This window comes from Ovis canadensis, chromosome 20, assembly GCF_042477335.2.
Source record: "Ovis canadensis isolate MfBH-ARS-UI-01 breed Bighorn chromosome 20, ARS-UI_OviCan_v2, whole genome shotgun sequence".
Taxonomy (NCBI): Eukaryota; Metazoa; Chordata; class Mammalia; order Artiodactyla; family Bovidae; genus Ovis; species Ovis canadensis.
Window position 1 is genome coordinate 59636080 of NC_091264.1, and position 26677 is coordinate 59662756.

The 26677-nt window shown below is 47.7% G+C and overlaps 1 protein-coding gene across 2 annotated transcripts in view; it reads left to right on the plus strand.

Annotated features, from left to right (window-relative positions):
• NEDD9 (neural precursor cell expressed, developmentally down-regulated 9) overlaps positions 1-26247 on the plus strand; it is a 53195-nt gene extending 26948 nt beyond the window's left edge. For both annotated transcript variants that reach the window (XM_069563066.1, XM_069563067.1), the window contains 5 exons: positions 15441-15542; positions 16459-16560; positions 17529-18746; positions 20929-21018; positions 23758-26247. In XM_069563066.1, the coding sequence (XP_069419167.1) occupies positions 15441-15542; positions 16459-16560; positions 17529-18746; positions 20929-21018; positions 23758-24267 (2022 nt within the window). In that variant the 3' untranslated portion in view covers positions 24268-26247. The remainder of the gene's footprint in view (positions 1-15440; positions 15543-16458; positions 16561-17528; positions 18747-20928; positions 21019-23757) is intronic.
• The last annotated feature ends 430 nt before the right edge of the window (positions 26248-26677 follow it).

The window sequence follows — 26677 nt, forward strand, 5'->3', positions numbered from 1 at the left end:
TCTGAGTCTTTGAACATATCGCTTTTATTCTAACTGGTGGATTTAGATTTCCTTTGCATCTTTCTCAAATCAGTTTTGGGCTAAATTATAAATTCCATTAAGGCAGGCAGAGGCCATGGCTGGCTCTCTTTTTTTTAACTTTTTATTTTGTATGTGGGTATAACTGATTAACAATGCTGTGATAGTTTCAGGTGAACAGCGAAGGGACTCAGCCATGTGTATGCATGTATCCATCCTCCCCCAGACTGCCCTCCCATCCAGGCTGACGTGGCTGCCTCTGTACAGCGTAGGCCAAGCTCCTAGCAAACCATCAGCACATAGATAACAGCCAGTGAGTGAATGCACAGGCAGAAGCAAGGAAGGAGGCATTTAATTTGAGTTGACCTTTAAATAAGCTGAACAGTGGCTCTGATCTTATCACCCCTTCACCAGCACACACAAGTCAGATCCTGCATCCAGTGCGTTAGTCTGTTACGACACATGTCAGATAATACACGGTCCTTTTCCCCCGGGAGGGTCTTGGAGAATGTCACCATCTGTCTTCTGTAATCATAACTATCTGTTCACGACCAGTGAGCATCCGAAGCATGACTGAGGTCACATTCAGCTTTTCTGAAGGCATAACTTGTATGCATTTTGGAGAGTTTAGACAACAGGATAAGTTAAGACTTGTATAGTCTCGAAAGAGGAGAACCAAGCTGTTCCTACTGAGGAACGGAGCCTCCTTTGCGTATGCTGCCATTTACCACCTTCCCTTCTCTGTGCTACCCATGAACTCCTATTCATACTTTAAAACCCATTTCAATGTTCATCTCCTCTGGGAAGCTTTCTCTGCACCCCAGCAATTTCTCCCTTCTCGAGGCTCCCAAAATATGTTGTAAATTTCACCTAATCTTAAGGGAGCTCATGCATGTGTGCTAAGTCGCTTCAGTCATATCCGACTCTTTGAGACCAACCCCATGGTCTGTAGCCCAGCCAGGATCCTCTGTCCATGGGATTCTCCAGGCAAGAATACTGGAGTGGGCTGCCATGCCTTCCTCCAGGGGATCTTCCTGACCCAGGGATCAAACCCAAGTCTCTTACATCTCCTGTACTGGCAGGCGAGTTCACTACCACCTTGGTAGTGGTCAAGCACATTGAAACAGCCCACCTTTATACTGTGTATGATAGACTAGGCTGGGGGACGTTCTGCTTCCGGGTAGCACGCAGAAAACTCAAGTAACCTTAAAGATTTATCTAAACCCCATGACGACATCCTTATAAGGACTACTTCCTACCTTCCACAATGAGACATGGCCCAATATTGGCAGGAAATGATTCAAAGACTTTAGCCAGGTCTTCCAGGCCCATTCCTTGAAAGGTAATATAAGAACCATAAATAGTTGAAGCTACAATGTTTGTGCCTTCTTAGACGCTGAGTCATCATAAATTACACACACCCGTGCTCACACCCCCACAAAGCCTTTGGTTAGGGGGCAGAGGACTTCCCTTATTGGGATGTGAAGCATTGTGAAATCTGGTTGTCCAGGACAGCACTCAGATACCAGCCAGCTAGCTGCTATTAGCAGTATGACTCGTCTACCAACAAGTGAAAATAGATTAAAAGGAAATAGAGAAGATGAACTCGAACTCCACCTCACTTTCCTTTGTTCACTTCCTAGACAGACACATGGACACACACACACACACACACACAAAAACCATACATACACACCCTGAATAATATTGGGGAGAATCAGAGTTTGACAAGGTAGAGGGTACCTTCAGTTTCTTCACTTATAAATTCAATAAAATATGACCCTGTTCTAGAATTGTGCATTTCTAGATAAAGATAGTTCTAATTTAATGATTTTCCCCTCAATACGTGGTTCTTTGGGGTATGCAGAAAAGTGGACTTTCACCTAAAATCTCTACCTTCAAAGTCAAGATAAAATTTAAATCTTTAGGGACTTCCCTGGTGGTCCAGTGATTAAGGCATGCAGGGGGCTCAGGTTAGATCCCTAGTCAGGGAACTACATCCCATATGCCCCAACTAAGATCTGATGCAACCAAATAATTTTTTTTAACTTAAATCTTACACAGAATTAGAGGTCCTTGAGCATTTCAAGGACTCTGTGACATCACTTTAAAAATGAAAAGTATTTCTTCACCGTCAAGTCACCCACACCAGTGGGGTGAGCAAATTGTAACACCTCCTTCAAACAAAGGTCTTTTTTGTTTAGTCAGTGCCAAAGCCTTCAAACTCGGTTGCAACTGGTTACAAAGCTCAGAGATAATGCATATTTCTAGGAATGATTCAGTCACTTCTTACAGACTCACACCAAAGCAAAGAGAGGTAGTGTTCGTCCTTCTAGAATGACTTCATGCTATGTGACTGCTTATCAGAGAGAACGGGTCAGCATCATAGGTAGTGTATTGTCTGGCCCAGTAGACAATGCTTTATTTGTGAGGTAGAGGAAAGAATACATAAATTTTGGTGATTCGATGGTAAAATTGAGACACTATTGGTTGAACACATCTTTAAAGGCAGACTGGTTTGAGTACATTGTGCTTACAGAGGTAGGTGTAGTCAGCAATGCACCGGGGTGACTTTCCTGGCAGTCCAGTGGTTAAGGCTCTGCTCTTCCATTGCAAGGGGCACAGGTTTGATCCCTGGTGGGGAGCTAAAGCCAAAAAATAGGAGAAAAAGAAAGAAATGCACTTGGTTCTGAATAGCTGTGCCATAAACCTCATGGTCCAGGCCACCATCCAGAGAGGCAGGCTGCTGCTCCTATCTAAGTGTGACTCACTGCCCAGGTATGACTCACTGCCCAGGTGTGACTCAGGATGGTATGTCTTCCTTCAAAGTTGTGACTCCAGCAACGTGTGAAGAGCACAAGGAGTCTCCCCTTAAAGGGATCCCACAGTAGATCAGCTTTTGGAACAAAGAATCCCTTAGCAAGGCCATACTCACATCTGGTTTATTTGAATCATTTTTATGGTCCTTGGTTTCCTTACAGCATGGCACACTTTTGTTTTCACATTTACCACCAATTAACCTTGAACATGTTATTAAGTTACTCATTGTTTTAAAGATCATTTTAGATCTAAAGTGGGGGTAACCGGGGATCCCTCGGAGCTTGGTTGCATGTTAGGGATGTTACATACATAATCTCATGTAGTCCCCCCAGTAGCCTCCTAAGGCGTTCCTCACCACCTCCACTTTCCAGGGGTGGGCTCTGAGGCCTGAGACATGACCTCGCTGATGGACGTAGTTCTAGGAAGACGTCAGGTTCATGTTTGAGCCCACGTCTGTCTGACTCTGAAGCTAATGACTTTCACATCCCAGCTAATGGCTGATGCTGCCAAGCCCTAAAGTGAGAGGCATATTTAAACACTCCTGAGCAATTCCAGCTCACCAGAGCCCTGGGTGCTAAAAAGCATCCTGTTGGTCAGAAAGAATGAAAGTCATTTCCAAAGGCTGCCACCTCGGATCCAGAGCATGGCCTGGAGGCTGAGGGAGTCGGAGTCAAGGACCCAGGATCTCCTGCTCCAGGGCAGGCTGACCCTTAGAAGCTCTGAGCAGGTCATCCGGATGCTGTAAAGACCCTGATACCGCCAAGAACACTGCCATGATGGCTTTCTCTGCCATTGGAAACACCATCTTTTCTAATGACTTTAAATCACTCCAAGTGGATAAATTCATTTAAGCAGATGCAGTCAAATCTCCCAGAACCGGCTTGCCAGTGAAAGGGGCACCCCCAAAACATAAGCTCCCCAGATCTCAACTTTTGCTTCTCGAATAAGGAAGTAACTTTCTTTTAGGAGTATTTATTTGTGAAGTTAGAGGGGTGATGTTGTTGTTGTTTAATAGCTAAGTCGTGTCCAACTCTTTTGTGAACCCCATGGACTGTAGCCCACCAGGCTCCTCTGTCTATGGAGGTTTCCCAGACAAGAATACTGGAGTGGGTTGCCATTTCCTCCTCCAGGGGATCTTCCAGACCCAGGGATCGAACCCATGTTTCCTGCATTGGCAGGCGGATTCTTGACCGCTGAGCCACCTGGGAAGCCCGAAGTTAGAGAGGTAACGTCTCATTTGTTCGCTGTGAAGCCTGTGAACACTGCAGTCTCCATGGCCTGGTGCGGGGGGGAGGGCACGCCCCTGTCATCCCCCAGCTGAATAACCTCTGAATTGAGTCCCCTCGGCCGTGAAATGGGGAGTAGGGTTGGGTTGTCACTTAATGGTCTTAGCTAAAGTTTTATGACCCAAATATCCTCATCTGATTCTTTCCCTAGTCTCTTGAAAAGTTTAATTACATGACCTGGCCTTAAGATTCTTAAGAAAGAAGAAAAGACAGCTGGGCTTTGATGTCAGTTTCAGTTGACGCCTCCCTTTGGGCAGGTCCTTCTTACACCCTTCCTTTAGGATCCCACCCACCTTCTTATCTGGAAACCAGTCTCCCTTAGAAGGCAGAACCATGTCTTAAAGAGCAAGGAGTAGACAGGAGCACCGGGGTAGGGGGCAGGATGGGGAGCCGGGGGACAGCAGAGTTAGTCCCATACAGAGAACACTTGCCAGGAGCATCTCATGCCTGCCTTGTTACCAAGAGCTCAGAGAGTGTCATCCTGGGACTCATGTTCTGCCCATTTTCCGTTTAATCCTCCGGGCTCGGCAGGGGCCCTTGATGGGTCTCGTGCCTCTTGAAACAACAGCCCTGCCACAGCCCTGGGCCAGGGCCTTTCAGATCTGCCACCAGGTTCTGCCATGTGAGCCGCCTCCACCTGCCATCACCTTTTTCTCCCAGTTAAGTCACAACATCTTCCTTCATCCTATTTAGGAGGAAATGGTACCCAGAGGCATCTGGGTGCAGAAATTTTCACCCTTCCCTCTTCCCATCATCACATCCCTTTCAGGCAGTCTGTGAGCACCTCTCTGAAAAATCCAAGTCAAAAATCTAGATTTCGTGCTTCGTGTATTTTTGAATTTATTTGGACAAGAAAAGAACCAACATGCTTGCGCCTTTTATAGTTTTCACTCAAAGAACATTTCAGGCCTCGGGATATATATATATATATATATATATATATATATATATATATATATATATATATATTTTAAATGGCTGTGCTGTGCCCAGCTCTGTCGTGGGCTGTATTCAGCCCCGTCCAGAGAAAGACCTCAAACACTTGCAAAAACCGGACGTCATTTCCCATCATGTTCTTTCACGTTTAAATGCTCTTAGCTGCTCTCTGGCACTTGGTCACTCCATAACTAAATATTGCTTTAGCACTTGCTACACAAAGCGCTTCCTGAAAGCAGCGGGGAGACGTGCTGGGGTCTAACAATCGGGCCACTGTTTGCACAGAGTTGTTTGCCGTCCAAACACCATGTCAAAGGAGCAGGACCCAAGAGCGTCGTTCCACCTCTGAGTTTCAGTGACATTTTTCTCTTTTGGAAAAAGGACCCGGCCGTGATTTTCACGTGGCTAGCAAAAGGTTTCGTTCTAGCCTAAAACCAGACATCCACATGTCCTTGAAGGAAAGTTGATCACCTCCCTAAGTACAGGAGGAGAGCTCTCGATGCACACGGGAGAAGCAGTAGGAAGGGTTAACCATGGACACGGCCCAGGAGGGTGTATTTCTAAGGCCAGACTCAGTTTTCATTATATTGTTGCTATGCAAGTAAATAAATGAGCTCACTGCTACACCCAAGCGGAGCAGAGAGAATTTATAGAGAATTAATAAATCCAGCATAGGCAACTTGTGGCATTTCCTCCAGTCGGAGAAAAGCAAGAAGTCATCTTGTATTTTAAACAGACAAACCCCTGTAACTTTGCAGTTTCTGAAAATGGGATCCAAGCTCTCATGAGCGGGCACTGATAATACTGATGTTTCTTTTCCTGGGGCTTTCTTTAAAGGGAACGAGTCACACCGTCCATGGGCTTTAAGACAAAGAGGTTATTATAAGATAGAATAAATATTGTGGTGGCTCTGTTAATGCTTTTTAAGGGCATTTAGGTGAAATAAGTCCTTTCCAACAGGCAGTTGTTGAAATCGAAATACCCTTGTTAATGCACAAGTCCCAGAGACAGTATAAATAAAACACGGTGTCAAGGGATTAAAGATAGGAAGCCATCTAATTTTACTTTCCGTATATATCTAGGAAAATTCAAAAAGACGACTGCTAATCGGTGAGGCCTGCTTTTGAATTCAGACGGTCTTTGGTGCTTAGCAGCAAGATGGTGAATATGTGCTGTAACCACTGTGGCATTTTTTCACTTCTCATCAGTCACCCGTTACATTTCCTGAGCACCTCCTGGGCTGCCCAGTTCTCGCTGAGGCCTTAGGGCAGAGCACCAGGAGCTGGTCACACTCATGCCTGCTCTGCTGGTTTCAAGGGTCAGCTCCACTGGTCCATTACTGAGGCGTTGTGTGTGTTAAGTCGTTTCATTCGTGTCCGACTCTTTGCAAACCTATGGACCGAAGCCCCCCAGGCTCTTCTGTCCATGGGATTCTCCAGGAAAAAATACTGGAGTGGGTTGCCATGCCCTCCTCCAGGGGATTTTCCTGACCCAGGGATCAAACCCACATCTCTTACGTCTCCTGCATTGGCAGGCGTGTTCTTTACCACTAGTGCCACCGGGGAGGTGTTATCTGGGTATCGGAAGCAAGGGATTGTGGAATTCAGACCATTCCTAATGTTGCTTTGGATTGTAGAGAGGGACACGGAATTAAATCATGGAACACAGAGATTCAGTTACAGAAGACTCCTTCCTACCCCCTCCGAGTGGAATTTCTTATTTTTTTTTTAATGTTGTTAAAACTTAAATCCTATTTTTGCGATTTTGTGATTTTTTATAAATACATACATCAACTGTAGAACCATGAATAATAATGGCAATAACAGTAATAAAATATTAAGGGACTTCCCTGGAGCCTATCCAGCGGTTATAAGACTTTACCTTCCAGAGCAGGCGGTGTGGGTCCGATCCCTAGCGGAGAAGTTAAGATCCCACATGCCTTGTGGCCGAAAACACAAAACATAAAACAGAAGCAATACTGGAACAAATCCAACAAAGACTTTTTATAAATGGTCCGCATCAGGGATTCCCTGGTGGCTCAGTGGTGAAGGATCCGCCTGCCAATGCAAGAGACATGGGTTCGATCCCCGGTCAGGGAAGATCCCACACGCCGGAGAGCAACGAAGCCGGGCAACACAGCTGTGGAGCCTGGGAGCCGCCAGTGAGCCCACATGCTGCAGTTACTAAAGCCTGCACTGCGTGCTCGTGAGGCCTCGCTGCACAAGAGAAGCCACTAGAATGAGAAAGAAGCCTCCGCACCCCGACTAGACAGCCGCCCGTGCGCTCCCCAACTAGAGTAAAGCCTGCACGAAGCAGCAAACACCCAGCACAGCCAACAATAAATAAATTTTAAAATTAGTTTTTAAATGGTCCACATCAAAAAATAAAAAGTTAGTAAAAGCTACAAGAACAGGACCGATGGTGCTGAAGTTCCTTGTGCTCCTCCGCATCCCGGCCTGGGCTCTCATGCACTCTGCCCAATGTTTTCTCTCAAGCGGGAGGAATTTTCTGTATCCTTTCTCCTGTTTTTTGCTCTTCCTTCTGGTTGCTGGGAGCGTGGAAGGAGGGAAAGAGTCAAAACAGGAGCGTGAGTTGGTTGGCGGAGGGAGATGAGAATTTGTGTAAGTACATGAGCCGTAGGGCTGGGGCAAGGGAGTGCAGAACGTGAGGGGGCCTGAGACCCTATTAATGGGCTTTCACCGCGTTGAGAGCGGGCAGGATCTGCCTCCATTCGCGCCTCAGCCGGCTCTCTCCCCACTTTGCTCGAGGCCCCTGAATGGGTAGCATCTTGCTGAAGCTCCCCTAACCTCACGGCCTCTGCTCTGCTGCGCCCCCTCCCCAGCACCCACCAGCTCTGCTTTAAGAAGGTTCAGGGGATGTTCACGGGAAGCAGTGCCTCCAAGGAGACTCGCTGAGACATTGGTACAAGTGATGCCCTGTGAACAGAAGTTGTCTGGAAAGGAAGCGTTTTGCTTCTGAACATTGCTCGTGCATATGCGCCCCACTTCTCCGTGAGAGCCTCCTGACAAACCCAGCCCACTGAAAAGAAATCCACCGAGGAGAAACTCAAGTCTCTTGGATTAGGTTCTTTGCTGTCTTTCTCTTGGATAAATCTCTGTATCTCTCAAGATCACAAAGCACGCTTTCTCCTGGGGTTTCCTACCGTTGTGTCTTGTGTGCTGTGGTGATAACTGTGACAATGGCGACACTGATATGGCCAAAGTCAAACAGTAATCCCAGTAAATCCGCTCATGATCACCAGGGCCAAAGTCTTTGTCATGTCCTGCTTTAGTCTGAAATTTCCACGGCCTCATAAGACATCTTCGGGGACACTTTATACGTTTGCAAAGGTCAGTGTCTTTCTACATGACTTCGATTTTAGGATGATTAAATTTGGTTTTCTCCTACTGTTTAGTCATGAGGTTCCCTGGTGGCTCAGAGGTTAAAGCGTCTGCCTGCAATGCGGGAGATGTGGGTTCGATTCCTGGGTCAGGAAGATCCCCTGGAGAAGGAAATGGCAACCCACTCCAGTATTCTTGCCTGGAGAACCCCATGGATGGAGAAGCCCCGTGGGCTACAGTCCACGGGGTCGCAAAGAGTCGGACACGACTGAGCCACTTCACTTCACTTTAGTCATGTAACATTTTGAAAGCAAGTGGCTTTGAGATTTGTGGCCAGACATCCTGATCCTATTAGGAAGGAAGCAGGAATTGGCTGTTTCGTTCTTGTTTCGTTTGTCTGTCTCCTGCATTCCTGGTTATCTTTGATTGTGTTGGACATTGTGTTTTTTTAAATTTTGGTAGAAATAATCAAAGCCCTATAAAGATGTTCTGTACTTTCAGAGAGGATTTCACTTCTCTCTGCCAGCCTCACAAGCGCACATAAGTCTGATTTCAGGCTTTGAGATGTTCTTGCCCACCATGATGACTTAAAACCTAGCTTAGGCCTGTACAAGGGTAGGTTCTCTTCCAGTTAATCCTTACTTTCCCATGCAGCCATTAAGATCCCAACCCAAACTGGAGGATGGTTTTCATGGTTTCTACCTAGAGGAGCTCTCAAGTCCCCTCACCCATAGAAGCTGAAAAAACACAATGTAGCCTCTCACCTATTTTAGGTCAGCAAATACCCAGAAGAAAGCAACCTCAAAATTCAGGCCTCTCTTTGTGAATTTCTTCTCTTCTTTCCTTTTCTTTGTCTTCTTTTTAAAATTTATTTGGCTGCACCAGACCTTAGTTGTGTCACACGAGATCTTCATCACGTCACGTGAGACCTTTTCACTGTGGCAGGCAGGCTCAGTGGTGCCACGGCATGTGGGATCTTAGTTCCCTAACCAGGGATTGAACCTGCACCCCTGGCATTGCAAGGCAGATTCTTAACCACTAGACCACCGGGGAAGTCGCCCCTTCTCTACTTTTCTATTTTGACCTGGTAATTCTTTACTCTCTTTTAACTTTTGATACCCTCAAGAGGATTTTTCATATTATCTCCTCACTTTTTTAAAGCTGTCTTCATTAGGATGCTTGATCTGAATTACCTAGTGCCCAATTTAAGTCCAAAAGTAAAATCTGCATAACCTAGGTAACGATTATGATAAAGATAGCTGAGGCTTACAATTTTATGCTATGCCAGGTACCCTATGTACTTGATGTCACTTAATACTCCTAATAGCCTATAAGTATTATCTTTTATGTGTTACTAACGAGGAAGCAAGCTTCCCTGGTGGCTCAAGTGGTAAAAAAATCTGCCTGCAATGCAGGAGACGTAGGTTCGATCCCTGAGTCAGGAAGATCCCCTGGAGAAGGAAATGGCAACCCACTCCCAGTATTCTTGCATGGGAAATCCCATGGACAGAGGAGCCCGTGAGGTCACAGAAGAGTCAGACTCGATTTAGCGACTAAACAGCAGTGAGGGAACAGGCTTAGAAGGGCAAATGCCTTGGCCATGCCCTCATGGCTGCTAAGCGGCATAACCAGGGTCCACACCCAGCTCTGCCTGTGTCCAGCCTATGTTCTCAATCACTCCCCTCGTCAGACCTGATCCTTTCAATGGGCCAGAGACCCAGTGTGACCTTGGCCTTCGGTCCGAGGTTTCATGTGACATGGGCCTGTCTCCTGTTTTCAGAACTAGAGAAAGCATGACCCCTGTTCCTTTCTACTGTATCTTCTTTCTGATGTAAAGGTAAAAGGCAGAGTTTGTTTTCATTTCTTTTTGCAAAGCTTCCGCATATGTTTCTGGCTTGCAGCTGAGAAGAATGCAGGTGTTTGGGTCACATGTGGGCTCTGGACTGGGGGAAGGGAAACCACCAGAGAGTGGGGCAGGTGATAAAATGCTTCCATGGTTTCTGATTGGTCACCTCTACCCAAGACTCCCCCTGCTTTGTTCGCCACCCCACTGGCACAGCGCTGCCCTGCATGGCTGATAAGACATGCCCCTCCTCCCACGAGTCCCACTCATCCTAGAGCTGACCTATCTGGAAACCAGCTTCATCCTCTGTAATTCCCCTCTGCAGAGCTACATCCCTTTGCTTAAGGAAAGTCTCGAGTTTTCTTTAGTTCGTGACTATATTCAGTCCATGGTGGTGGTGGTTTAGTCGCTAAGTTGTGTCCGACTCTTGCAACCCCGTGGACTGTAGCCCATCGGATTTCCCAGGCAAGAATACTGCAGTGGATTGCCATTTCCTTCTCCAGGAGATCTTCCCGACCCAGGAATTAAACCCAGGTCTCCAACATTGCAGGCAGATTCTTTACCAACTGGGCTACGAGGGAAGCTATATTCAGTCCATACATTTTTCCAAGATCGACTATGTTCAAGGCACTTTCTCGGCCCTGTCTCCATGTCGACAATGAGAAGAAAAGGGATGAGATAGTTTGAAACAGTCAAACCTAAAGGGATAAGCACTGTTAGAGATGTAAGTACACACACAGTCAGTTCCAAGGAGGGAGATGTATCTTGTCTGGGAAGGGCTTTGTGGGAGAGGGGCACTCAGGTTGACCCCAAAAAGTGAATAAAATTTGCAGAGGAGGAAAGAAAGTCAAGCATCTTGTACAGCCACAGCATGAGTGAAAGCTCAGAGGTGTGGCAAACAGGGTGCCTGCGAAAAATGGAGTGCTTCCGCCTCGCCAAAGCACAGAGCTGGTAAAGAGCTTTTGGCTTCTGCCCTCAGACTGAGGGGGGTGAGGGAGGAAGAAATACACAGATGAAAGTTAGGACTGGCACCTGGGGGCCAGAGGCACGTGTCGTTGGCCCAGATGCTGTTTGAAATAGTTGAGCCAGTTTTGAAAATCAGATATCACATAAAAACCCAGATTTCTGGCTTCTCGTGAAAATTGGAAAGATCTGGCAACCCAGGGAGTGTTTTTTTCAAGATGGCAGTTGGCTGGAGCTGAGGACTGGCTGCCACCTCTCAGAAGGGGAGGAGTTTTGTGCTCCCGGCCCAGGATCTCAGCTTGTCTCTCCCTTCCCCCGACCTGCTCAGCACACAGGCAGCTCAGCATCAGGCCTGGGCCCTGCTACAGGTGCAAACTCAGGCCAACGGAATGTAGAGACATGGGTGACAGACCCAGGGCTCCGTCCCGGGCCAGTGACTTGCACACCTGGTGGTTTTCAGTGTCCCCTAGCTCTCACTGCCACCCTAGACACACACATCCCATCTTTCAAATTTCAGCATGCATGGGTCTCAAAATTGAGACATGGAAGTCTTAATAGCATCTCTAAAGAGCTCATGCTGTGCAGAATCTGAAGCAGAAAATGACACGAACTAAAGTATGGGACAGGGTAAGCCCTGAGCATTTTCTTGCTTTTTCTACAAGCAGAATTAGTAGATTTCATTATATGTACGTTAATAGACAATATTTGTTTTTCTCTTTCTGCCTTACTTCACTGTCTGTAACAGGCTCTGGATTCATCCACCTCACCAGAACTGACTCAAATGCATTCCTTTTTACGGCTGAGTAATATTCCATTGTATATATGTACCATTACTTCTTTATCCATTCATCTGTTGATGGACATCTAGGTTGGTTCCATGCCCTGGCTATTATCAATGGTGCTGCAATGAACACTGGGGTACATGTGTCTTTTTCAATTATGGTCTTCTCAGACTGTATCCCCAGTAGTGACATTGCTGGGTCATATGGTAAGCAACACAACATTGAAAAGCAATTGTCTTCCAATAAGTTTTTTTTTAATCTGAAAAAAAAAATTATTAGTGAGTTAAGATAACCCTGGTTTCCAAATATTTGATCCTCCCCTGCTGGGATCCAGCCTCAGAGATTTACTCAATGGACTGTCCCTTTCTACAGGTATACAGTCTGCCCTTTGCTCCATAGCTCTTTTCAGAGATCCATCTTCAGACTCTTCCATTAGTTGACACGAATGACAGGTATACAAACATCCCAGGAAGGGTGAATTTCTCGCCTAGACAGAAAACCCTCTGCAGGGGAACCAGGAAGACAGTTTCAGGTGCAGCTGGTTACAGAGCCTCGAGAAGCCCACAGTTTGCCCCCTCTTTGTGCCATCACTAAGGAGTTAAGAGGTCACTTTGGTAATTCCTAAGGCTAAGCCCTTGTAACTATAAATACGTACGCAGAATGAAAGGAATGCAGGAAAGGAAAACAAATGGAGGGAGAAAGGAAATGAAAAGCCTGACCTGATTTCATTGAGAAAATTAGTTTTTAAGACACCCTTTGTGTGGAGCAGTGGCATCCTTGCCACTGGCAGCCTTGCCTGCCGTGCAAACGCCCAGGAGATTTCGCTCCAAATGTATGTTCCCCTGAGCCAGACCTTGGTGTTCCTTGTAGGTTGAGGTTCAGTGATCCTGGGAGAGAAAGGTTTTTGTGTACTTTGTCAAGCAGAAAGAAACTGGCCTTTTAAACCACAAAACTGGATACTTTGTAAGGTACAGAACAGTCAGCACTTTGCTCTGAGGAGAGAACACGCAATTGGCATGAAAGTGACCCAAGCAGTGGGGTGAGGAGGAGACGGTCCAGAAGGGGAAGGCGTCCAGCTCCTCGTCCTCCCAGGCGGCACAGGGGACCTCACGCTATGCTCTGCCCGCGTCTGACCAGATGCACGCGCGGGTCCCCTCTCCGTGCCATTTGAGAACCGATGTGAATTGGATGGTCACGTCGAGGGAGGCTGTATTTTGTTGGCTTTTCGCCCCTGTGGTTTTCACCATCTGTTTCTTTTAATACATAAACAAAGAAAATGACTGGTTTGGAATGCAAAGTTGGAAAAAAAAAAAAAAGATGACCACAGGCATCCTCTAAATGAGAAAGAGGGAGCACGCAGGAGTTCAGTGACATTTGTCAGGAAGTGAGGCGTTAAATACTGGGGAGCTCGGATGCTCTCTGCCAGGGACCGTCCGCACAGGCAAGGCAAAGCCTTGCCGGGGACCCGCCTTCCTGAGACGGCGCCTCCTGTTTACATGTACCAAGGGCTATTTTCAGATACAAGAACCACCCCATCTATCTCCCAGCCCCCCTCCATTTTTCAAACTAAAGATGAAACCCCTCGGCTGGCCTTCAGCATAACCAGCCTTGATTTTCCATTAGCATTATTACTAACTTGGCAGCCTTGGATAGAATCCACTCTTAGAAGCTTGTAGACTGAACAAAAGCAGGGTTGTGAGTAGGTTCTATTAAAGAGCCAAAACAGAACTATAAATAGAGGAGCTGATGAGATAGAGGAAGAGAAGGTACTTCATGTCTCTCCTGGACAATAGTGAGTGAAGAAAAAAAAAAATCGTCTAAAGGCATGGGGAACACAGTGTATCTTTCTTGAGCGACCAGCATCCTGCTTTAAAAAGGAAGACTTGCTCTGCACGATACAGTAGCCACTTTGTGAAATGGTTCTGTATGCTCTGTGCCAACAAACCTTAAAGCAAGAGACTCCTTTTTTAAACCCGAGGCAGTGGAGAGATGGGCTGGGCTGGTGGCTGCATGCTAATCTCTTTTACCTTCATTGCAAGACATAATCAGCTACAAGCACCAGGGATTTAAAGAGCAAATTGAACCCAGGCATTTAGAGCCCCCAGGGAGAAGGGCACTGGCGCTTTTGGCTGAGTTCCACCCATCTCAGGGTAAGATGGATATGAGCATTTTTCGCATACTTTCGTAGGCAGCCTGACGCCAGAGTTTTCACATTAGAGAAAGGATAAACGATGATGGTTTCTCAGGGAACAACCAGCTCTTCCTAATCTGTGATGTCTGTTCTCACAAATGTCCCGGACAATACTGAGCTGGGTGCTGTTAGCATGTTGCCCCACAGGGGTGACCCTGGTCATTTTGAAGCTCTGTGGGGGATTAAATATATTTTCAAAGGAGTTTAAGTTCCAGTCATTTCTCTACCCATGCTTAGGACACAGTGGGGCGTGTAGATACGAAAATACGAGCCTGGCGGGTAAGGTTTGTTTCATTGACATTAGTTCCAGATGCTGGGCTGCGATGAGTGTGTCTGACATCTGATATCACTTGGTCGTGGGCACCGTCTGGACATTTGCTTTCCTGGTGGAAATGGGAAAATGATTAGATCTGAACTCTCTTCCTGGTCAGCTCCAGGACTCAGTATTTCATGCATTTCATTCTTTAGCATGAAAGCTCCTGGAGGCTTCTCAGGACAGTGTGTGCAAGCTTTAGTTTCATAAACCTATGGAATTCGTGGCCTATGGAATTTTAGTTGTAATCATAATCACGTCAGATGAAGAGGCTTCCTGGGGAAGGTATGAGAGGAATTTTAAGTGGCTCAACTCTATTTACATTATTCACTTTACAAATGGTTTCAGAGCCCCCCCACCCACCCTTTTTTTTTTCTTTTCTTTTTTTTCATTATGCTGTGCTCCAGAGGATTGATCTGGGACATATTTTAAACGCAAGTCTCCCTTCAAGGGGGCTTCTCAGTGGCTCAGTGGGCAAAGAATCGTCCTGCAATGCAGGAGATGCAGATTCAATTCTTGGGTCAGGAAAATCCCCTGGAGGAGGAAATGGAAACCAACTCTAGTATTTTTGCCAGGAGAATTCCATGGACAGAGGAGTCTGGTGGGCTACAGTCCAGGGGGTCGCAGAGTTGGCCACAACTGAAGCAAGTGAGAAAGGAAGCTCCCTTCAAGTACCTTTTGGGAATCAGGACTTGGTCTGACCACCTTTGAGGTGATTTTATTACCATGAGGAAGGCAGAGAGATTTCAGGGCCTGGTTCCTCCCTGGGATTCAAGAGGGACTTGGAAGTTGACTGGCCTGGTGTCTCCTCGTCTCCTTCTTTGGTCTCCTCCCTCTTCCTTTTTTTCCCTAGTTGGGGAGAGATGGGGGCGGAGCATCTAATTACTAGGCTTTGCAATGCCCTCAGGACTCGGCTTGGAAGTTAACTCGTGTCTCGCCATCCACAGGTGATCACGCCGGTTAGGACAAGCCACGGCTATGTGTACGAGTACCCGACCAGATATCAAAAGGACGTCTATGATGTCCCTCCTTTCCAGACGGCTCACGGGGTACGTACCAAGAACACGGTCGTCACCGGGGACGGGGCACCTCGGGGCAGCTTTCCTTCTGGGCTCCAGAGGAAAGGGAAGTTCACAAAATATGCACATTTCATGTGAAGCTTTATTTAGGTTGTCTATCCAGGGGCCAGGATTACTTGTTTTCTGGATTTGCTTCATTAAGGAATTCGAGGCTTTGATCTCACAAAGCTTTTCTTGCTTATCATTTTCTCAGGGAGCGTAAAGTTTAAACTACACTTTAAAGTACAGACAGTGTTGGGAATTCCCTGGAGATCCAAAGGTTAGGGGGCACAGGTTGGATCCCTGCTCAGGGAACCAAGATCCCCTCATGCTGTGCGACGCAGCCATAAACCGTTAAATTAATTTAAAAAATAATAAAGTACACACGGTGCAGATTTTTTTTTCACCTAAGATCATTTTTATACTCAATCTAAGTCAAAGAACCCAAAATTGAAAAATTCCATCAATTTTTATTACATAGAATTCAGCCAAAGAGCAAGGGAATACATAACCTGGTAAACATATCCATCATTAAAAGCTTAGTACATAACAAGATAACAAGTAGGATTTTTCTTGGTGGCTCAGTCGTAAAGAAACCGCCTGCCAGTGCAGGAGACATGGGTTCGATCCCTGGTCCCAGAAGATCCCATGTGCCATGGAGCAGCTCAGCCCATGAGCCACAACCGAGCCTGTTCTCTAGAGCCGGGGCTCTGCAATAGGAAAAGCCCCCAAAACTCGAAGCCCCCCGCATGGCAACTAAAGAGCAGCCTCCTCGCGCCATCACTGGAGAAAAGCCACACAGCAAGAAAGACTCAGCACGGCTGAAAATAGATGTGTAAATTTAAAAAAAGAAAACATAAAAATGACAAGTATTTCCATGCTGGCTAACTCAGGTGTTTCTCCCCAGGTGTACGACATCCCGCCATCCTCTGTGAAGGGCCCCGTGTTTTCTGTCCCCGTTGGAGAGATAAAGCCTCAAGGGGTCTATGACATCCCTCCTAGCAAAGGGGTAAGTGAGCTACTGCAGAAGCTACCAAAAGCGCGCACGCGTGTGTGTGGGTGTATGTGTGTGTAAGCTTGCACACACTGAGATAATCCAAAGAGGAAAAAACTTGTCTTTGTGTGCAAGAACAGGGAGGGAAGGGGAGCCAGGGGGGTAAGAAGAGACAACAAAGACGATTGTAGGGATTTCATGTTTAACCCCCTCCCCATAAGAAAATGGGGCAGTCAATAAGGCGAGCCCGTAGGAAGGAAAAGCAATTGATTCTGTTTGGCAAGCAACTCATATATGTCCTATGGTGGTGGTGTAGTCGCTCAGTCGTGTCTGACTCTTTTCAGTCCCATGGACTGTAGCCCGCCAGGCTCCTCTGTCCATGGGATTCTCCAGGCAGGAATACTGGCGTCGGTGGGTTGCCATGCTCTCCTCCAGGGGATCTTCCAGACCCAGGGATCGAACCCAGGTCCCCAGCACCGCAGGCAGATAGATTCTTCACTGAGTGAGCAGGGAAGCCTATATGTCACATGGCTCATGTTTATACAGGACGTCACAGATGACTCAGGCTGTGCACACGCATACAAGTTTGGAGTCACTGTGGGCTACGCCGGCACAGGAAGTACAGTTATCCTGATTCCACATAAGAGGGAACTGCACCTCAGACCCTTTCAGCAGCTGACTGAGCTTCACCCCCGCTGGCAGGTCCGGCAGGAGACCTCGGGTCTCCTGACACGTGGTCCAGGAACCCCGAGAGCAGCTGAGGCAGGAGGATCCACACAGGGCAGCGGGGTGTCCAGGGGAGGGCGCCCTCGACAGAGGGTGGGGGCGAGAGCAGCCTCGGGAAACACCTAGTGCCTGGAGGAGAGGGGAGGGAGCAGCACCCGCGAGGACCGCAGGCCCTCGTGGGACGCACCGCGCGGTTTCTGCACTGCCGCTTAGACCAGCCCAGCAGATAACAGCGTCCTTGTCCGCTTGCTTCCCAGGGATACTCCACTCCACCCTCCGGCTACAGAGACGAGGCCGGGCTCCGGGAGAAAGAGTATGACTTTCCGCCTCCAATGAGACAAGCGGGCAGGCCCGAGGGCGTCTACGACATCCCCCCGACGGGCACCAAGCCCCTGGGGAAGGATCTGCACCCTAAGTACAACGGCGACACCCCCGGAGCTGCTGAGCTGGCCCCACGGAGACACGGCGCGTCCCTGACCCAGCCGGCCCCCCAGCCGGGCCCACCCGTGGGCTCCCAGAACAACGATGCCTACGACATCCCCCGGGGCGTCCAGTTTCTGGAAGCACCAGCAGAGACCAGCGAGAAGGCCAGCCCGGAAGAGAGGGACGGGGTGTACGACGTGCCGCTGCACCAGCCGCCGGAAGCCAAGGGCCCCGCGGACGTGGTGGACGGCATCAACCGGCTGTCCTTCTCCAGCACGGGCAGCACGCGGAGCACCATGTCCACGTCCTCCACCACCTCCAAGGAGTCCTCGCTGTCCACTTCCCCGGCGCAGGACAGAAGGCTCTTCTTGGACCCTGATGCAGCCCTCGAGCGGCTGCTCCGGCTGCAGCAAGCCCTGGACGGGGCCGTCTCCAGCCTGATGGCGCTGGTCACCACTGACTGGCGGAGCTACGGCCACATGGAGCGGCACGTCAACGGGGTCCGCGCCGCCGTGGACAGGGTGGAGCTGGCCCTCAGAGACTACCTGCACTTCGCGCAGGGCGCCGCGGTGAACGCCACCTGCCTCCCCGAGCTCGTCCTCCACCACAAGGTGAAGCGCGAGCTCCAGAGGCTGGAGGACTCCCACCAAATCCTGAGCCAGACCAGCCACGAGCTGAGCGAGTGCGGCTGGTCCCTGAACGTGCTGGCCGTCCACAAGCCCCACAACAAGTGGGACAGCCTGGACCGCTTCGTGATGGTGGCCAAGACCGTGCCGGACGACGCCAAGCAGCTCACCACAACCATCAGCACCAACGCCGAGGCCCTCTTCAGACCCGGCCCCGGGAAGGGCGGGCCGGAGAGCCTCACGAACTCCACCGAGGACCGGCCCGCCGGCTCCCCGGGGCAGCTGCTGCCCGCCGGGGACCACAAGGCCCCTGCCCTCAACAAACCACTGCCCCCCAGCCTGGGCAAGGAGCAGCCCCCCGACTGTAGCAGCAGCGATGGCTCTGAAAGGAGCTGGATGGATGATTATGACTATGTCCACCTGCAGGTAAAGACTCCAGACTCCTAAGGCCCCGATATTCACATGCAGGGGCCTGGGGCTCACCCCTGTAAGATGTAGACTAGACCGTTGAAGTGGAGACCGCGGTTAAAGGTTCAGGAACACGGTTAGTGGTTCACAATCTGGAGGTGGTGGTGTCCAGTAGGAAGAACACTGGTGTGAGGGTCCAGAGGCCTCTAGACTTCCAGGACACTGACCGTGTCACCAACTTACGTAAACTCACCTGACTTCCTCATTTGCCAAATGGGTGAAGCCTAGAGTTAAATTAGATCTGATTGATATGCCTCAGGCAAGCAGGAAGAGACCAGCCACCCCCAACCCAAGTAGAATAGTGCTAAGTTGCTTCAGTCGTGTCCAACTCTGTGTGACCCCATGGACCCTCGCCTGCCAGCCACCTCTGTCCATGGGATTCTCCAGGCAAGAATACTGGAATGGGTTGCCATGCCCTCCTCCAGAGGATCTTCCCAACCCAGAGATCGAACCCAAATCTTCCGTGGCTCTGGCATGGAAGGCAGATTCGTCACCGCTGAGCCACCAGGGAAGCCCCAAGTAGAGCATTGGGTCCTTGAATAGTCAGGCCAGCTCCACTTATATTCACATTTCACTATATGGTTCTACAGGATATTTAATTTGAAGAAAAAAAAAAAGGAGGAGTGGGGTGCTTCAATGTTTTAGAAAAAAAGATTCAAAACCCTCTGCACTAGAAAATTTTCTAAGTTACCTTCAGCTCTGTACTCTCTGTGTGTGTGTGTGTGTGTACTTACTCACAGAGAAACTTAACCCTACCGTAGACTTACTTTGAAGACCACTGGGCATTTCCCAATTGATCTAGAAGTTGACCTGCTTATGGGAAATCAGGCCATCACAATCTGCCTCCTACAAGTGACAGTCCTACCAGATTGACCCAGAATCATGACAGCTTGCCCTTTCCGTTCAGGGAGTTAAAACATTCTACAAGATCCGTTATTTAGAATTTGGCTTACTATCTCATTCCGCTATTCTTTTCATTTGACTGACAGCCATGGATTGTCCCAGGGATTACTGAACACCTCTCCATTGTGTGCAGCAGGGGGAGGAGAGAGCAGAGCCACACCTTGTGCTGAAGAACAGTGTGGGGTGAGAGTAGATGGAGGCATTAAACACCTCCCCGGGGACTCCCCTTGGCAGTCCCGGAGTTAAGTCTTGGCACTTCCAATGCAGCGGGCACAGCTCCGGTCTCTGGTCAGGGAGTTAAGACCCCGCATGCCGTGTGGCTGGGCCAAAAGATAACAAACAAAACGATAACAACAAAAGCCATTCACCCAGCTGGTTGACCAGCTCTGCATTTTGGAAAATACTAATTTGGTGTAGAGCTGCACATAATTTGAGGAGACTAGAAATGTAATGTGGCTCACATTTAGACCTGCAGGGGCTTCCCTGGTGGCTGAGAAAGTAAAGAATCTGCCTGCAACGCTAGAGACCTGGGTTCTACCCCTGGGTGGGGAAGATTCCCTGAAAAAGGGAATGGCCACCCACTCCAGTATTCTTGCCTGGAGAATTCCATGGACAGAGGAGCCTGGCAGGCTACAGTCCATGGGGTCAACTGAGCAACTAACACTTTCACTTTGGGACTTTCCAGGTGGCACTAGTGGTAAAGAACCCGCCTGCCAATGCAGGAGACATAAGAGGTGCAGGTTCGATCCCTGGGTTGGGAAGATCCCATGGAGGAGAGCATGGCAATCCACTCCAGTATTCATGTCTTGAGAATCCCAGGGACAGAGGAGCCTGGTGGGGTACAGTCCATTGGGTCACAGAGGGTCTGACACGACTGAAGCAACTGAGCAGGAGGTTTATGGGTTTGCAAATAACCTATTAGAAAAGAACCCTGAGAAAAAGCACTGCATAAGGAGGTTGGGGGGAGTTGGGGTCATGAATAGTCCTACAAAAATGGTAAAGTGGAGCGGGGAGCATGGCACCCCATATGGAAATTGATCTTAGTTTTCACTTCTGATCTACACAGTGACTCTGGAAGTCCGGATGAGAGCTGGGGTTCACAGGGCCTAACCGGTCGTGCAGGAAGTTTCCAAAGCAGTGGAAAGTAGCAGAGAATTTGTATGTTTGTCAATGAAGCTGTTAGCATAAGTGAATCATAGTGGTGATGTAATGTTTTCTTTACATTGAAAAATAATAGGGGAAGGAGGAGTTCGAGAGGCAACAGAAAGAGCTCTTGGAAAAAGAAAATATCATCAAACAGAATAAGATGCAGCTGGAACATCATCAGGTATGTTCAATCGGAACAAAAACTATTCAGTGTTGAAAAGACTTCCCATTTAATCAGAAAGGTACGGCTTCAAAAGATCGTGATTTGGATCCTCCCAGTACACTTTAGCATAAATACGGTATAAGAACAAAAAGAAGGTTTTATGGCCTTGGTGATCCAGCTGGGTGTACCTGCACTCTGTTCAAATAGCAGCTTTCCAGGCCAAGCCTGTACGTCTAACACATTAGGACTGTTTGGGTTAAGGCAGTTGGTCTCAAGGAGCAAGACCCACTGAAACTGGCCCAAGCAAGTGGGTTTTATAGTAAAGCCTTAATGGGAGAGCTCAAGAGCAGAAGATGAAGGTAGAGCCACGTCCGAAAGAACTAGGACTGTCCGTTCCATCTCCTTTCTGTGCTTCCTTTGCTTCTCTCCAAATTGACTTCTTTTGCCTCTGTTTGCTGGCAGTTTCCTCTGCTTCTCTACTCATATGGCTTCCCTGGAACTTTTACAGAGCCCGTAAATGGCCACTCAAAGTCTTTTCTGTAGATAGGTTTTCATCTCGGCTTCCTAAGCTAATAACTCCTTCTGTGGTTTATAAAATACCCTCCAAAGGAAAGTCTGAGCCGTATCCATCTGTCTGTCTGTCTCCTCCTCTCCCCTCTCCCTCTGTCTCTCCCACACAAGCCCATGGCTTGGCTATCCTAGGTCCAGTCAAAGGGTTGGAGGGCAGGATTCAGTGTTTTCAAAATATATCCTAGTCCATTTACTAAGGGCTTCGGGCAAGGCACTTTCATCCAAAAGTTGGGCATGAGTGCGGCAAATAATAATGGGTATTGCTAATGTAAGAGCATAAAAAAAGGGAGAAATGGATCGAGGATTTCTAGGCCTTTTAAGATGAACTGAAATGGTGTCCAGTGACATGAAATAGCACACAGAACTCAGGAAACCAGAGTTCCAATCTGTGCTGCCTCACCAATCAACTATGCGACCTTAGGCAAGTCACTTAATCTCCCCAAACATCAATTATTTCTCTATAAAGTGAGAAAATCCCTCTCCCCTCCATCTAATGAGATGATATGTTTATGAACATACTTGGAAAAGCATAAGCTAACTATGCTGAAGCATCACGCTGTTTATATTTGCTTTGGCGTTTGGCCAAGTTAAGACTGCAGGGCTTTGGGGGACTTGTTGGAATCATAGTAATTCCTAAGAAGAAACCAGAGTCTAAGGAAAAGGAAAGCTCACTGTGCCTTTCTCAGGGGAGAAGCTGGGTGAGGTTAGCCATGCTCAGGCTCAACCCTATTTGAGGGCAGAAGATTGACGGACTCCTAAACTCCAGTGATGGATAGTCTTTGCATGCCGGAGAGAGTCTCTCCTGACACTTGGTGCAATAGCTGGAAATTATTATCATTGCATTTTAAATAATACACCATCTAGGAGCAATGAGAGAAGGGAGAAAGGTAACACTGAGTCTGACCTGGGCTGAGGTCCCTTTAGACAGTGTTGAGGGTCTAGGTATTAGGAGCCCAATCAGTGTTCAGATCCTTTAGAGAAGATCTCTTCCACAGTGCCCGTGTATTTGTATGCATTTGCTGTTTTCTTGTTTAGTCGCTAAGTCGTGTCCTACTCTTTGTGACGCCATGGACTGTACCCCACCAGCCTCCTCTGTCCATGGGATTCTCCAGGCAAGAATACTGGAACGGGTTGCCATTTCCTTCTCCAGCAAATTTTCCTGACCCAGGGATCGAACTCAAGTCTCCTGCATTGGCAGGCAGATTCTTTACCACTGAGTCACCTGAGAAGCCTTATTTATATGCATTAGTCATCCCTGTGTTGCTGGATAATGACATTTATAAATCTGGACAGAAAGAGTAGGAGAAATAAAAAAGGGTCATGGATTATCTTTTATGTAAGTGTCTGAAAGGGACAAAGTCAAGGCTTTCCTCTAGAAGGAGCAAACAACATCAGTGGCTGACTTGACAAAGAGATCCCTACATTTGCTTTTCCCTGGCCACCACTCAATAAACATTTACCTAGAGCCTACATAATACCAAACATTATTCTAAGCACTTTGCAAATGTTAACTCATTTAACCTTCGTAAAGACATAGGTAACTGTTGTTCAGTCGCTCATTCGTGTCTGACTCTGCAGTTCCAAGGACTGCAGCACGCCAGGCTTCCGTATCATTCACTATTTCCCGGAGTTTGCTCAAACTCATGTCCATTGAGTCAGTGAGGCCATCCAACCATCTCATCAGGGTGTGTAGCTAAGTGGTAGAGCATTTGACTGCAACCATCTCATCGTCTGTTGCCCCGCTCTCCTCCTGTCTTCAATCTTTCCTAGCATCAGGGTCTTTTCCATTGACTTGGCTCTTCCCATCAGGTGACCAAAGTATTGGAGCTTCTGCTTCAGCATCAGTCTTTCCAGGGAATAGTCAGGGTTGATTTCCTTCAGGATTGACTGGTTTGATCTCTTTGCTGTCCAAGGGAGCTGGGTTGAAACCCTACCCTGCCTTCCCTTCTGAGGACAGAAGAGACCAATCGTGTCCAGTTGCAGAAGTCAGAGCTGGAGGATTCCTTAGGCATCCTCTTTCTCAACCTCTGCATTTTACAACTCAGGAAAGCCAGGCAAGCTGACAAGGCCTGGCATCTAAAAAACCACCTGACATGAACATCCCTGCCTTACAGCTACAAGCCCTGGTTAGTTTCCACTTCGGCACACACCGCCTTGTCCTTAACTAACTTTTTTTCTCCCCTGCAGCTGAGTCAGTTCCAGCTGCTGGAACAAGAAATCACAAAGCCCGTGGAGAACGACATGTCCAAGTGGAAGCCGTCCCAGAGCCTCCCAACCACCAGCAGCGGCGTGAGCGCGCAGGACCGGCAGCTCCTCTGCTTCTACTATGACCAGTGCGAGACCCACTGCATCTCCCTGCTCAACGCCATCGACGCGCTCTTCAGCTGCCTCAGCTCAGCGCAGCCCCCGAGGATCTTCGTGGCCCACAGCAAGTTTGTCATCCTCAGTGCCCACAAACTTGTGTTCATCGGAGACACGCTGACCCGGCAGGTGGCCGCCCAGGACGTTCGCAACAAAGTGATGAACTCCAGCAACCAGCTGTGCGAGCAGCTCAAGACTATAGTTTTGGCCACCAAGACGGCCGCGCTTCACTACCCCAGTACCCCCGCCCTGCAGGAGATGGTCCACCAGGTGACCGACCTGTCCAGGAACGCACAGCTCTTCAAGCGCTCTCTGCTGGAGATGGCCACGTTCTGAGCGGAGACGCAGGAAAGGGAGCACTGCCTTGGGTTACTGAGGAAAACTGGAAAACACTCTCTGGTTTTTGTAAATCTTGTCTATTTTTGTAGATATTTTTGTATAAAAGTGAAAGACTTTCACATTTCATGGGTTAGATGGCATTCAGAAATTCAGGGAACTCCAGGGGGGTGGTGTGTGGCTTTTTCCCCCCCATGTTGTTCTTATGTATACACATAAGCATCTGAGACACAAATTGTACAGAATCTTATCCACATGTGTGTGACTACGTGTTCACGTTCGTTTGTAGATGTTTGTCTGATACATTCCATTAAGAACCATGAGATAAGAAGCACCTTAGGAGGCACCTCCCAATGCTGCATTTTCTTTGTAGAAAAACCTACCAGCTGGTTGCAATATTGCTCTACATATACTCGTGATTGTTCCGAGCCTATCACTCCCAAGTCTGAGACACACAGTACAGTGTGTTTGCAAGTGTTCACCTTCCATAAGGAGGTGGGTTAATACCTTGTTTTCCTTTTTGAAAGCCCCTCCAAAATTGGCCGTCTCGGACATGTTATTGCAAGATGCCTCACTTCTGGTTGAAAAAAAACCCTCTTTGAAAGTTTCAGAAAGTCTTGATATATCTTAACCCAAACTCTGACACATTAGGTGCCAGAGGAGAGACACGTGTGTTGAGGCCGCTTCCTGATTAGCGCTGGGTTGTTTCAACACAGGACGCTGTCCCAACAAAAGGGGACCATGTGTTCCCCAAAGACTTTCTTTTGTGGCCCCACCAGGTGGCATGTGGGATCTTAGTTTCCAGACCAGGGCTGGAACCCATGCCCCCTGCATGGGGAGTTCAGAGTCTTTAACCACTGGGCCACCCAGGAAGTCCATCCCCAGGGCTTTTTGATCATCGGCATTTATGAGTAATCTGGCCATGAGATTTTCCAAAGGACATTTTCAGATTTGCAAAAAAGCATATTGTTTGCAGCAGGAATTCCTAAAAACACATTGGGCAGTGATCATCCACAAAAGAAGGACGGTTCCACCCGAGATGTAAGTGGAGGCCTTTCTGACTGACTGTCATCATCCTCTTCGGTGCTGCTATCCCTGGTACCTGAGGGAAGCTGGCCAGTTCCTCCATCACCTAAAGGTTAGAGACGCCAGGCTACAATCTTACTCTTAGGGGAAGTCGTGGCTTGATCCTGTACCCTCCCTAAAACGTGCACACGCACACCCAGCGCTCAGAGCCGCTGTCAGGAGCCCATCTAGGCTTTACAGCTCTGTCTGCCCAATGACCCCATGAACAGCTCATTCACTGTTCCCCAGCTCAGCACAGCATCCATTCCACAGTCTGTCCTCTGATACATGCTGGGGTTGGCACAGCACAAACGCATCACAAGCCATCGGATTCATCATGGGGCAGATGAAACCCTTCCAACCCAATGGGTAAATGTATTCACAAATCACCAAGTCAAGAAGCAAGTTATTTATGGTTTGTCAGTCCAGTTTTCATTTAATGATCCCACTCCAGTCAACTGGAAAATGTTTGATTTGCAATATATGCCTTGACTTAATTAAGCTTGCTTGCTTTAGACAACCAAATTATTGGAACAGGAGAGGATTTAGGAGAGAAGGATATATGATCTAAGTGGGATTAAATAAAAAATCAGTGAAACTTATCCAGGAGGTGCTTTTCAGAACCAGTGTTGTAGTTCTCAACATTCTATTCTGCCAAAAGAAGTCAGATTGCTGTAGGACAAGCAAGTGTGTGTGGAGGAAGGGGGTTGCTAAAAATCAGCAATGAGTTTGAAAAAGTGTCCTTGTAGATTTCATTGTATCATGTATTTCTTAGGAGATGACTTGTTCTATGCTAAGAGGTGACATTTCATGTTATCAAAACCAAAATGTTCAATCTGTGTTAATCTCTTTCCCGTACTATATGTAGAGGCTATTTTTAAATCATTAAAATTTTGGATGTCTGTTTTCATAGGCCTTGGGTTTTCTTTTTCCATTTCTTTCTTTGTCACACAGTTAAATGTTAGCTTATTTTGGCACTCCTAACATAGAAAGGTGAATTATGGTGAGTTTATTAATACTATAGACCTGGATTTTTGAGTAAAATTGAGAGCTATTCGCTCATTTTGTGTCACTTCAGAATGTATTGCATTTGAAGAAAATTCTGGAATTTTTGAGCATTACCAAACCCAAATGTCTGAAAAAAGGCTTCTCTTCACCAGGAAGCCTGAATATTTAAATGGTAGGTGGGATGGTATCTGCTGTCATAATGTGAATGTACTATTGATGTCATTTTAGAATCAAAGAGCTCAACGCATTCTTGAATAGACATCAAGAAATATTTAAAAGAAAACTATATTCAATGAAAATAGATTCATAACCACATAAATTATCTTTAATGCTTGGC